Source organism: Condylostylus longicornis, unplaced genomic scaffold (genome assembly GCF_029603195.1).
Source record: "Condylostylus longicornis isolate FDR11 unplaced genomic scaffold, ASM2960319v2 ptg000011l, whole genome shotgun sequence".
In the NCBI taxonomy this organism is placed as follows: domain Eukaryota; kingdom Metazoa; phylum Arthropoda; class Insecta; order Diptera; family Dolichopodidae; genus Condylostylus; species Condylostylus longicornis.
Genome location: NW_026577980.1, coordinates 1821969 through 1834928, shown reverse-complemented (window position 1 = coordinate 1834928; position 12960 = coordinate 1821969). Strand labels below are relative to the sequence as shown.

Sequence of the window (12960 nt, the reverse complement as noted above, 5' to 3'; positions counted from 1 at the left end):
GGACGGCTAACAAAGAGCGCACTATGTTTTAATAATTTTGAAAATTTTATTTTTAAGAATTTCAAATAAAATGAAATTTTGAATGAGAATTTTCAGTATAAGCAATTTTTATATAAGCTTTATTATAAATAGCCTTATGACAAAAGATAATTAGGTAATTCAACAGAATTCGAATATGATATAAATTTACGCAGATAGATGTCTCACAATTTATGTTTTGGCATCTGTTAATTTTATTTTTTTTTTATTAGAAGTTGCAGTGATTATGATGATTAAGTTTTTTAACCGAAAAATTGATAATGAAATATATCCAATATTGCATAGCTCAATAACAATTAGATTACACAATTAGATTATATCTATTAAAACTATGGCAGATATAAGCCAATCACCGGAATGATTCGCACAGTGAACTTGAATGAGAACTTATTTGAATTGCGGATCGGCAAATCTGTTCTCAGGAATAGTTTGACCTCCAGTATTCTTTTACTTGACGATGACTAAATACTTAAGTCTATATTTTTACTAAACAAATAATTATTTATATTTACTTTTAGGTCAATTTTGACAACTATTGATATTGAAATTAGTATTTTAATGGCAGCCTAACTGAATGGTAGTTTTGGATTTTGTCTGCCTTTAGTTTATTATTTCTACTATATAATATTTATTAACCCTATAGTATCTATAGCCCAGTACATCCAAATCCTTCCTTGAAATTTTTTTATTTTTCAAGCCTTTCTTAGGTCTTTTATCTATATAAATTTCTGTCATTTTGGAAGCCACTTGTGAGTATGTAACACCAATTTTTACCTTATTCTATGATTATCCATGGAATTCCGATTTCTTTTCATCCTTTTTTGTAATTCCTTAGCCATCAAGCAGCCTCGATAACTAGCCAGGTTTGCCTCGTTGCAGTTTGCACATCTAGCCTAAAATAGCCTAAAAATTATCTTTTCATTACATTCTGCCGTCATATGATTACGAGCCAACGTATTTAACACATTTAGTCCCTATTTGGCAAAATATTTGGGTATGTCTGAATTTCTGGCATCTCTTGAATTTATGTTTTCGGTATAATCGAAGGGCAACATAAAAAGGGGCAACTTTTTAATAGTATTCATGTCATTTTTTTTAAATTTTTTTTCATTTATAACATCTACGCATTTGAGTCCCCTTTGGATAAGTTCACATTTGATATCCTGTGGCTCACATGTTGGATGCAGATTTCTGACCATTACTTTAATAGGCTTCGTCAATTTTCATAAGTATGCTGTTCCAACGTGGTTTATTAACAGCTTTAATTTATTGTCATATTCATTTTCATTTTCAACATTTATTTTTAGTCGATCATTGTCCATCATGTTTACCTTCACGTCAATACTTTCCTTTTTGAGGATCCTTATTAACTGCGTGTAATTAGTTATATTACTTACTATTGCCGGTCCCATTTTTGGTGAATTTTTGGTTTTTCTCTCTTTGCGTTTTTATTTTCAGAATCCAATCGATTTCTCTAGCCAACTCTTCCACATTTGTTTCGTACACGACAACATTTTTTTGTCTTTCTCAGTGCAATTTGAAACTATATTCTGCTATCCCAATCTTAGATTTTCTGTCTTGTGTTTGCAGATGTCATCTTTCAGCTCCTTACATAGGTTTTCCAACTCGCTTATAGGCGAATCTATCTTTGGTTCACTTTGCTGATGTAACGGGCTTTTTATATTACCTCAAGAGGTTTTACTTTTGTTTGAAAAATTAGCTATTCAGGCTTTATTCAGCAGTCCCTATGAGCTAAATATTTTTTTTGCCTTATTTTATTGACTGTGAATATAAAAAAATAGATTTTAATGTTAATATTCATGGCATAGTCTTATTTAAAATTAGTTACATATTTTTCAAAAACCTTAAATTAATTCGAAACTGGAAAAATTTTACTTATTGCAAATTTCAGCATTTTTATATGCTTTCTATATTAAATTCGAAAATATCGATTTTCTTGTCAAAGTTTAAATACTTATTTTATTCAGCTGTTCTTTTCTTTTTATCAATTTTTCATAACATTTGCCTATTTAAAATCCAAGACCTTCCAGTGATTTCACTTTAACTTTTACAGGTGCTGATAATAATTTTTCTAGACAAAAATTAAACAAACTTTTTTTTATGTGTACAATAAGATTTAAAATAAAAAATTGGCCCGAAAATCTTGAAAAAAGAAATTGTGAATTTTATAATCTATGTAAAGGTATATTTGCACTACATAACAAAATGTATAGTTATTAACATACAAAACCCTTAAAACTGCTTAAAATTCAAGAATATTTTAACATTTAACTACTTCTAGCCAAATTATGGGGATTTTGGCGAAAAAAAAAATATTCAGGTTATTCTTTTATAACTGTACACATTTTATATGGAAAACACGAATGTTTTAATAGACCCCATTGCAAAGGAAGGTTTTGCGATGATATCAAATTTTGCCTGTCAATTCCCAGCAGATATTTTTTTCCTGGGCTAAAGAAGATTAAATAAACATTTTATGAAAAAATTTTCCTTATAAAGAACTGATCAACTTTTGGAATATGACAGGTCACACAAAATTGACATGTACTACAAATCGATTTTACATTTTTAACTATTTTTAAGAGACTAATTAGCAGATTTTCTTGAAATTTTATATAATAGCCAATACCTTAGTTATAAGACAATGTACTAATGCCAGCTCTCGACAATGTACTAAGCCTGAGGGCAGATTTTATATTTCTATCTAAATATAAGGAATTGATGAACTTTACAAGGAAATCAGATCATAAAAATGCGCTGCTACATTACATTTTTCTACGAAGAAGAACTCAAAGGTTAAACTAACTTGGATAGAATTCGAAATAAGTATACATGAAAGTCATCTTGTGAAACCTTTTCGTTTAACTAATACAAAAATAAATTGCACATTTTGGTCGGTTATGTGTTGATCACATCATATTTTTCTTTAAACTAAGTGCGGTAATAAATCACAACGATTATTTTTGGTTAAAATACACACACATACATACATCTATATACAATATGCTTAAAGATTATATCAGTGATGTGCAGTCTAAGCAAAGAATAAATTTTTATTTTAAATATATATAAGAATGTATGAATCCACAAAAGCAAAAAAAAATATAAAAGGATAACAGATTATCCTCTTTTTTTTATCTTTCATTCCGTTTTATTTTCTTCTTATTGTTTTTCTACGTTATTTTTCTCATTTTTTCACTTTCCGAGATGATGACGACTATTAAAAGTAATATGGTTAGTACTGAACAATAATAATAAGGATTTATTTTGAACCAGATGATGCCACTTTTAAAAATTTTAAGTAAAATTTTACACTTCTTATTCCTTTTGGAAGGAAATTAAAAAAATACCGGATAGATTAAAAAGAAATTTTTGATGATTTTCTTTATTTTCTTGCCTTGTAATCATTTATAAATCTTAAAAAAAAATTTTAATACTAAAATTTATATTGCTTACAAATTTTTTTGTATTTTGAATGTGTTAAATTTAATTATTAAAAGTTTTGAGATTTAAATAACAATTAAATTCATAAATTTAAACAAATTTTGATTGAAATTCCAACAAATGAACGGCAACACTAATTTATATACTATTCATGTATGTATTGAAATAAAGATGAACTAATCAAGGTTATATTTTATTTTAACTATTTCATTTTCTGATGATAAGATGGGTTTAACTGATATAATATGATAATTTAGAAATCCTAGAGTCAACTTTTATTTATTAACTTCTTTCTAACTGTCAACCTGATAAGTCTATTCTAAATTTAAAAAAATATTTCCGTTATGTGTTTTCAATAATAGTATTAAAAAAATTTCTCAATCTACTAAAGATCGAAAACTGTTGGTATAATATTCGTTAGGCTCAGTTCCGCTATGCCATGGTACGTTTTTTTCACGCTAGCCTTGAGAAATATTTTAAAAACTATAATAAAAATCAAATTTTATTAATAAAAATCTTTTAAATATTTTAACTTCAGCCAATGATTTTTTATTTCCCATTTGCTTTTCAAATTGCCCACTTCGCTTCGCTTGACAGTAATCCAATAAAGAAAACAACAAAACAAAGACACTTTCGCCTTTTCGAAAAGAAAAAGCAGACACTTTCGCCTTTTATTTACTTTTTCTTCGTTTAAAATCTTCAAAATTTGAAAAAAAAAACATTTGATTTTCTTTTCCACTTTTTATTAATTTTATTATATTTATTTAAAAAGGTATAGAACCGCAAAAACAAAAAATTTTATAAAACCCTTTTAACTTTTACTGCCATTAACCCTTCATATAATTTTTGTGAATATTTCCCTGAGAAAAGAAAAAACCATTTTGTTTCATGTTTCAATTTTTTACACAACAAGTAATCCTAATACCGCAATTTCTTATGGCGTTGCGTTAAAATGTTTTGCTATTTTTTCATTTTTTGTTAAATTTGCGGAAAAAGACGCATTTCCTTCTATGTTTATTCACTTCTTTCCTTTTTAATTTTTCAGTTTGTAACTAAACTAAATTTTAAGTTTAATATTTCAGAGTATATAAGTGAGTTTTTTAGGTACTCCTTAAAAGTTGAATTTAATGTTTATAATACTAGATAATATATTAATTTATTAATTAATAAAGGTTGTTAAAATTTAAAGAGGAAAGCAATAATAAGAAGAAAAGAATAGTTTATGAGCATTTGACAGTCCACAATTTATGTGCACCTAAAAATATGCAAACTCCAATATAACCAATTTTAATTTTTCATGATTTTCATTTTACAAAAAAGAATTAGAACTTTGTATATCACCGAAGATTTCTATATATTCAGGTTTATTAAATTCTTCTGTAAAATTACATTTCTACTTACCATGATTTTATGTTACTCTTTAGACCATAATCCATAGCCTTTCGATCCTGTGCAATGTCTGACAAATTTAGACTTTTTAGATTTTTAATCAAAATTTATCTTATTAGGTTTCATATCTAAAAACAAAACATTTAGTATCAAAAATTTTAAAGTGTTTTACGTTTACATTTTATAAGCTGTATTTCCGGCTAAGCTTCTGTAAACTCTTAATCAAAATAATTGGATTTTAGATTTTTTGTAGACAAGTGGTCATGTACTTCGACAGTATAGCAAAAATCTGGCCTTCTGGTAAACTGCATATTAATATAATAAATAGTAAATCATTATTTTCCATACCAAATAACTTACTAACAGCATCAAGAGATTCATTTAATTGACTCAATTTTCATTTGATTTTTCAGAAGTGACGCATTTCTTACTGGTCCCTTGCATCGGTAAATTTAATGTAGTTTTCTACACACCGCATTTGAAGTTTTTAAAATGCTTAATTTTCGTTTTATCAGATGGGTTTATTGATTGAATCAGATCCAATCTTACTTTGTTATCTTCTTGTGACCACTTTTCCAGTTTTCAATTTTGAGTTTTCATCTTCGTCAATTGGTGTTTTAATATTTCCGGTGAAGAGTTCAATGCGAGTGCTAATCTTATTGATTAGCACTGATTTTATTTTTATTATTTAAATTCTGGTATATTATGATATAATGTACATTATAATGTTGCTTCATTATGTTGCTTTATTTACAATCCCAGTTGAGACACCCTAATGTTAACAAGATTCATACACAATTTACAACATAAAAAAAAAAATTTGTTCCGTGAAATAAATTTCTTTTGGTTTGTTTTGGTACTATTCTAGGTAATTTAGTTTTTTTTTAATTAAAAACAATTAAATAAGTTTATTATAAAGATGAAGAAATTATAGATATGGCAACTTGGTTTTAGTTCATCAAGGAACAACACGAAAAGATGTTCTTCTTTCCGCTTATTATTTTTATCACATATTGTTATTTAAATGTGCACTTAAGTTTACTTGTTTTTTCTTAAATTTACAATAGATTTGACTACAATATTGTTATATGCCTACAATATTTTCTATTTTAGTTTTATGCTCTTATTATACACCAATGTGAAGAGTATATGTATGTGTTTATAATTTTCTTTGTACGCTTTTTCAATCTGAGTTAACTGACCTCCCAAAAAGCGAATTTGAGTTTATTATGAGGGCAACTCCTTTATTTGCCCCAGAATCTATCTGTTGTATAGTTGTATGAAAAATTTTTTCTCCTTAATTTGAAACAATTTCCAATTTTCCACCTTTAATATTAAATAAATGTGACACAAATATGCGAATTATTTTTTGTATGTATGTATATTAAAGCTACTATTTTCCTCCCATCTTAATCCCTACCCACTCTATCCTTTCAAATGAATTCGAATTGTTGCAATTCTTCTTTTTCTCTTTTGATAATCCGCTTACGCGCAAAAAATAAATTTTAAAATTTTATTTAAAGAAGAAAGAAAATTATATCACAGCCAAAATCACTGAATTAATAAAAGAAATACGTACCTATATATAGGCAATAGACAAATGTAAAATGGCCGAAAGCATTAAAAAACAAAATAATCAAAAAACAAAAGAATTATTTTTAATTTCCATATTTTTCTTTTTAATTAAGTTTTAACTCTGTCATGTTTTATCATTTTAATTTTTTTTAATTTTTTTTTGTTTGCTCTACCGACCGCAAGAGCGTAGCAAATCCCGTAAAAATAAAACGAATTTTTGTTTGCTTCTTTACTTGTCAGAACTTTTTCCTTTTTACCGTAATTAATTATCTTAGATTGTGTCACAATAATAAAACAATTTACCATCATAATCAAATATAGATACTTATATAAAAGTGCGTATAAAATATAATGAATACTTTCAAAAAATTGAAGATTTAAAGAAAACCTTTGCTCTAGCTTCTTTCTCAAAAAGAAAGAAAATCCAGAGAGATAGAATGAAGAGATACAAACACAATTAATCATTTGCTATACAATATCACATTTACCGTACCGTACTTTTTTTTAGAAAGAAGCTTATTCAAACATAATATTATAAACATTAATTAATGAGGAAACGGTGCGAACATTCGGCGCAAGCCTACTAATTACCTCATCGGCAAACCTCCGCAGCACATTCCGGTCCCTGTGATGATCTGATATATTTCCTAATTTTCAGTAGGTCTATCATGGTCAGGTGACTGTAAAAATTATATTCTATATTATATAGAAAAATAAAACAATAGATATTTAATATAAAAATAAAACTTCGGTTGGCTCGTCAACCACATAATTTAAAGTATAATTAAAAAAAAAAATTACGGTCACTAAGCAGTTGATGTGGACAACTGACTACAGCAAAGTTAGTTTCTTATTAAGCTAATGTGATATTTTACTTTTCAAATTTCAGTCGGCAAACTTTATTCAAAAAATAATATCATTAATGAATACTAAGAAAATTTTTAGAGAATTTGGAATTTTCTAATTAAAATTTTTGTATAAAACTAATGAAACAATATGCGGGTACCCACACTTCATAGAAAATTCAAAATCGGAAAATCTATTATAGATATTATAAGCATATTAAGTAATTATTTTCATTATACAAATTAAATTTGAAATCAGAAAATTGATTTTATTTTTTAAAAGCATTTATAATACTTAATTAATATTGCATTTTAAATTAATTAAACGGAAACAATAATCTCTATGTCAAATTAATTTCATTTAAGCACAATAAAATAAATGCAAATTTTTTTTTTTTATTTTTAATGGAAATGATTAATTAATATTAAAGTGATTAATTGAAAAGTGAAAATAAAATAATCAAAAGAAAAATTCACCGTTCAAAATTAAAATTGCAAAAGTAAATTAAAAGAACCGCATTAGTAGGTTATGGAACTCAAGGTACGTACATTCTACTCTGCTTATTACAAATATTTTGTATATTTTAAAAATTAATTTAAGATTCTAAAAGAAAAATAAATTTGTGCTTATGAAAAACGCAGAAAATATAGTTAACAGATATAAGCTCGAAACTTATATTAATTTTATTGGGGAGGTATGAACTTATTGCCTCCAGTTCTGTTTGCTCTCTAAAAATAAATACCAAATAAAGTCTGTAAAAAAATGTACATTCAAATACGAGGTACAGATGAAGAAGTCATAAACTAATCCTCAAATTTTTCACAATGTGTGATGGTGTAATTGCACAAAATAAGCCAGCAAATTTCTTTGTTATCTTCAATTGTTCTTTTACATATGGTTCCCATATTAGATTTTCATCTATTATGCTCCAAGATATTTCTATTGCATCATCATATCAGATTTGTTGTTACTGTTCGAGACATTTATATTATTGTTTATCAGTTGAAGACGCGTATTTAGACTTTTTTGTGTTAATGGTGAACTTTTGTAATTCCATCCACTTTTGTATTTCTCTCTAAAAATAATTTAAATATTTTAAAAAATATTCATTACGATTTTTATTCATGAATTCATTACCATTTTTTCTTCATATACATCAAAATATTATTAAAATTGAGTAAATAAAAACTTATATTCTTGTATTTTTGTTAATATAGAGAATTGAAAGACCATTTTTATCAGCTGTTGAAAATACATTGGGTGATCGTTATACAGCAAATGTTGAAGGAATTTATAAATTAACAATAAAATTTATAATTGAAACATTAATAGCTGGTTATGATAATAGTGCATCATCAAATCAAATAAATAGTGCCAATAATCATCAAAATCCATCATCAGCATCTGGAACAAATAATAATAATGGTAATATGACTGAACAACAACAAAAACAATAACCTTAATAATCAACAAGAAATGTCAATTCATAATCATTTATTTTATTCAAAAAACAAAAAATCATAATAAATTCATACATATTTACATACATACATACATATATGTATTACATAAAATAATATTTATTATAAACTTAATAAAATAAGAAAGAAAAAAAAAACAAATAAAAAACAAAAACTCTTTTTTTTTGGAAAGCATTATTAAAAATTTTCATCACCATCTCGTAAAATACAAACAAACATACCCGCCCTATACCATATTTTTACAATTAAACAATTTTAAGATAAAAAAAAATATTTAATTATAAATAAAATGGAGAAATGAAAAATAAAAAAAATAATTGTGAAAAATAACAAAAATAATCAATTACAAGAAATAACAAAAAAAAAACTTATAAAATAATTTTTGTAAAAAAAAAATTAGTAGTACAAAATGGCAACCATTTTATGCGTTTATCACAAAATCTTTAATGACACAAAATGGTAGAATTATTTTGTATAAAATTTAAAAAATCGCTGATATTTTTGATCATTTTTATCTTTTATTTGTAATATTTAAAATAAAAAAAAAATAATTAAATCTTTAGTAAATTTAGCAAATTTTATTATTTATATTTTTATTACTTATTTTTCTAACTAATATAATAAGAATTATAATAAAAAAAATAATTAATTTAATTATTATATTATGCGTAATATTATTTTGTGCGTTGTGTTATATTGTGTAAAATAAGCCTCAATAATAGCATATAAAAAACATTCTCTCCACATCTGATTTTTTTATTGTATTGGTAACACTTTTCAATATTACAGATCTAACGTAATATTAAAAATGCTATATTAGAAAATCACATTTTTGACAAAATAGTAAATATAATGTCAGCTTAACTTTTTACTGAATAAAACTACAATAAAATTTTATTTAAATTCGAAAAAAAAATATACGGTAACACTTATGAATTAAGAGGCAAAAATTAATTTTAATTAAAATTTATTATTATTAAGAAACTAAAGCTGTATTATTTTATATTCGATTTTAAATTATTTTCAAATTGATCACTTTAATTTTTTAAATTTACTGCACTTTTTAAATATTATTAAAATATATAAGTAAGTATAAAACTTTTGTATAATTAACAGCTTAAAATAGTCAACAAACTATATAATAGCGTTTTCCAATAACGAAATGTAGTAAAAAAAAAAGAAGTAAAATTGAATAATTTTATTATTTGGTGTATAAATTTACAAATTAATTAAATTAGCGATTAGCAGCGAAAAAAGTTAGTATAAAAGAATATAAATTCTATTTAATTTTTGCATTCTTGATCTTATTAAAAGCAAAAAATTTATGCTTTTTATTCTAAATATAATATTGTGTTTTATATAAGTGGTGTGATATTCTATTATGTGTACCGTAAAAGATAGGACTTAAAAAAAATAATGTATTTAAAAAATGTACGCACTTTAATTAAAAAAGCTAAACAGTACTCCTTAATTCTGATATATAGATAGATTTGAAATTTACATATAATAAATCATTGAATTTCTTGAAATTTTGCAAATTTATATACCTTTCATTGGGGAGAAATTCTTAAATTTCATAAAGTGTCCACGAAGCCTATATTGATAATGATTTAAACTGGTTCCAGGATATACCGCACCTAATTTAATTTCACAATATTAATGTAATCATCAGGCAATTACATATCTATCCAAAAAGCTTTGCACGCGTAATTTATGCGCCTCTTAATATGCAACGCTCTTGCCACTTATCGTCTCTCTTCTAAAATTTAAAAATTACATTCAATTAAACTTTAATTATATGTGATAATCAATTTTACCTAGATTTCCAAAATATTCTAACATGTTATCATAATATACACCCCTGGTTGTATAGGCATATATTTTGATAATATTTTGATTATTATTTTAATCAAGGTGGTTACTTACAAAAAATTAATTTTTTTCGTTCCATATCGGTAATTGGAAATTAAATTAAAATTAAAAGCCTCCTAATTATTAATACGAGTTATAAGCAAGTTAATAAGCGAGTTTAAGCGATAATCTTAATTCCGCCATAATATCGGAAACACTGAAGCCTCATTATCATCTTCAATTTACTTACTGTTCAATAATATATTTAAATTGATATCTCTCCAAAAGCGAACCAACATCGAACACGGGCACACTCAAATAATTCTGGTATTCAGCTTCTATTCCCTGCACAAGCAGGTACAATTTATCACTTAAAAAAAAAAACACAAAGAATTAAACTAAAATTTTTATTTTGAATAACATTTTGGATATTTTATAATTTTTATTAGATTTCTAGAAAACTGAAATTTTCGAAAACAAAAAATAAGAAAATTTCAGTGCTATGGTAGCCACAGTCGTGGACAAGTATATAAGTATATGTATTTACATTTAAAATAAATATAAAAAAAATAAAAAAAAAATTAAAAAAAATGCTACAAAATTAAAATTTTTATTATTTCTTTTTTTAAGCGCAAAAACACTAAATTGCATTCATAACTAAACCAATGTTAGTCAAAAGAAAAATAAAACAAAAAAAAAATAAAAGTAAATTAAAAATTTCTTAATGTATTTTATAAAAAAAAAATGAAAAGAAAAATTTTTCTCGCACTTTAAGAGTATTTAACTGTTAATTAACCGCTTTTTCTCCCCCATTCCACTACTATAAAAATTGTTAGATAATTGGTTTCCTTTTTTTATGATGTTATAGAAAATTTTTTGTTTTTGTAGATTTTAAACAGAACAGAACAGGACTATGTTAAATTTCACAGTGACATTAACAATTATTTACTTTAATAAAATATTTAAAATAAAAATGAACAACTAATTATTAAGAAGAAATAAAAAAATAAAATACAAAACAGTTGTATAAGAGAAAAATTTAAAATAAAAAATCAAATAAAAACAAAAAAAAAACATGAAATATGAAAAGGAAATAAAAAAAAATATTGAAATATTTTAGAACATAAGATTTCAAAATAATTATATAAAAAGAAAAAAACAAAGCTAAATTGTATTGCATAATTACGTAAAAATCTTAAAAAAATTTTAAAACTCTGTACGACAAAATTCATAACCAAAATTGCTGTTTATTAAACAGCAGATAAACACCGCACAAACTATATTCAGATCTAACATTAGCTTAACATTTAAAATATATTGATGAATACGTGAAATTTTTTTACATTTCACTACAAAAGCTCATTAAGTGATTTGATCTATAATATTAAAATAAAACTTCGATCAGTGATCTTTGATCATATCGCTATTCTCAACATTGAAATCACATTATCGCTATTAAGCGATTTATATTTATGTGCTTTATAATTATTCAGCAATTTATAATTTCATAATATATTAAGCAATTTATATTTATGTGCTGAATAGTATTGAATTGAAGGTAGTAAGGCATTACAGTCAATCCAATGTTAAGATATGTCAGTACCTTATCTTTCAATCTTTGAATTAAATTAAATTGAATTCGAAAAAAAATGAAATAAAATCATTTCAAAAGAAAACTATTTCAAGTTTAGTTTTGAAAAATTTTCAATATATAATAAATTGTCATTTTGACTGACATATTGACACATCAATTTATTATGAAGGTGTCAATTTATTAAACCTCTTAATTGTGCTACAACTTAAATCATAAAAAAACTGATTGAAAGATTGATTGACAGAAATTGCAGTTTTAAAATTTTTTAAGATTTTCCAAATTTTAATTTTTTTTATAAATATATATATTTGATTTCATTTTTTGCCATAGAGAAACAGAATTGTGTAAATAAAATACATAAAAGAACATATAATTAAAACAAAACAAACAATAAGAACAAGGAAAAAAAAAAGATTTTTGTTGATGTTATATAAATGTTGTAATAGTTATTAAAATATTTAAAAAGGACAAAAAAAAAGTAATAATACTAAAAAAATGAGAAAAAAAAATAATGAATACTGAATGAATAAAATTAAATAAAATTAAATATTAATGTACAATATACACATATATACATATACAAAGAATGTGTTCTTAAAATACTCAATTAAAAAAATTTCTAATGAATCTAAAATGATATAAAAGGGTGTCCATCTTAAAGCAGATCAAACTTTAACTTGACTGATTCGGTAACATAATTTTCATTGCTCCTGAATTAGT

At 24.5% G+C, this 12960-nt stretch overlaps 1 protein-coding gene across 10 annotated transcripts in view; it reads left to right on the top strand.

The window, feature by feature from the left end:
- LOC129619200 (neuroglobin-like) overlaps positions 1 to 9349 on the top strand; it is a 208290-nt gene extending 198941 nt beyond the window's left edge. For all 10 annotated transcript variants that reach the window (XM_055534325.1, XM_055534333.1, XM_055534329.1 and 7 more), the window contains one exon: positions 8532 to 9349. In XM_055534325.1, the coding sequence (XP_055390300.1) occupies positions 8532 to 8771 (240 nt within the window). In that variant the 3' untranslated portion in view covers positions 8772 to 9349. The remainder of the gene's footprint in view (positions 1 to 8531) is intronic.
- Positions 9350 to 12960: the final 3611 nt, after the last annotated feature.